General features: G+C 36.3%; 1 protein-coding gene across 1 annotated transcript; it reads right to left on the reverse strand.

Moving 5' to 3' along the window:
• Positions 1-208: 208 nt before the first annotated feature.
• On the reverse strand, positions 209-1009 carry LOC106321781 (phosphoenolpyruvate carboxylase 2-like). The gene has a single exon (XM_013760019.1). The coding sequence runs from the start codon at positions 1007-1009 to the stop codon at positions 539-541; it is 471 nt and encodes a 156-aa protein (XP_013615473.1). The 3' UTR covers positions 209-538.

A 1009-nucleotide genomic window follows, 5' to 3' on the forward strand; every position in this document is an offset into this window, starting at 1 on the left:
TTGTATCTTCTTCTATATATATATTTTCGGATTATTATTTCATTATTAAAATCGTAACTATATATATAAAGATTAATAAAATATTATTTTATTATCATATTCAAAAATATTGTAACATTTTACAAATTTAAAATGTTTTTAAGAAATTAAATTTTTCGCTTCATAGATTTATATTATCGAGTAAATAATTAAACATTTAGTTTTTGTTTAATTTTTAAAATAAACTATATAGTTTTGGTGTAGTCCCAACATTATTAATTTATAGAGGTTTCACTGTAAATCTTACCGAACTAAGCCAAAATAAAGTTTGGTTCGGTTTTTGAAAATCCTACTTTTAATTTCCATTAGATTTTAGTTTAATTTTGTCAAAATTTTGGTTCGGGTTTTTGGTATGATATGGTTATAATATTTTTAAAAAGAAAACCGAAGCAACCATTTACCGAACTGAACCGAAAAACCAAAATTTTCAAACCTACCGAACCGAATCGAACCGAAATCCTAACCAATGTTTGGTTTGGTTCGGACAAAAATACTAGGCCTAGGCAAGTGTGTTGGTTAAAGAACTTACCAGACGGAAGTACTCAACGAAACGAGGCTCCTTGAAGACAACAGAACGGTACTCTTCAGTGGCAATAACAGCCATCTCATCCATAAGTACACGCCACTCCGGTTTAGGAGAGACCGGTGGATGCATTCCATGCTCGAGCGTAGCAGCCGTGAAACGCTGAAGAGTCCTAAAACACAAATGCTCTTCTCCAAAAGACTGTTCTATAACTTCTCCTTGAACCGTCACCCTTAGCTGCCCGTGAATGGTATCCGGAGGCTGAGACAAGATAGCAAGATGTGTAGGTCCACCTCCTCTCCCAACAGTCCCACCTCTCCCGTGAAACATTGTCAGCTTAACTCCAAACTCCTTCGCAACCTTCACAAGCTCTTCTTGCGTCTTGTACAGCTGCCACGCCGCTGATAAACGTCCAGCGTCTTTGCCCGAGTCAGAGTACCCGATCAT

The sequence above is a fragment of the Brassica oleracea genome, unplaced genomic scaffold, assembly GCF_000695525.1.
Source record: "Brassica oleracea var. oleracea cultivar TO1000 unplaced genomic scaffold, BOL UnpScaffold02988, whole genome shotgun sequence".
Lineage (NCBI taxonomy): Eukaryota > Viridiplantae > Streptophyta > Magnoliopsida > Brassicales > Brassicaceae > Brassica > Brassica oleracea.

Bases quoted from the DNA above. Each gene is read 5' to 3' on its own strand.
- LOC106321781 (XM_013760019.1), bottom strand. From the start codon at position 1,009: ATGATCGGGTACTCTGACTCGGGCAAAGACGCTGGACGTTTATCAGCG.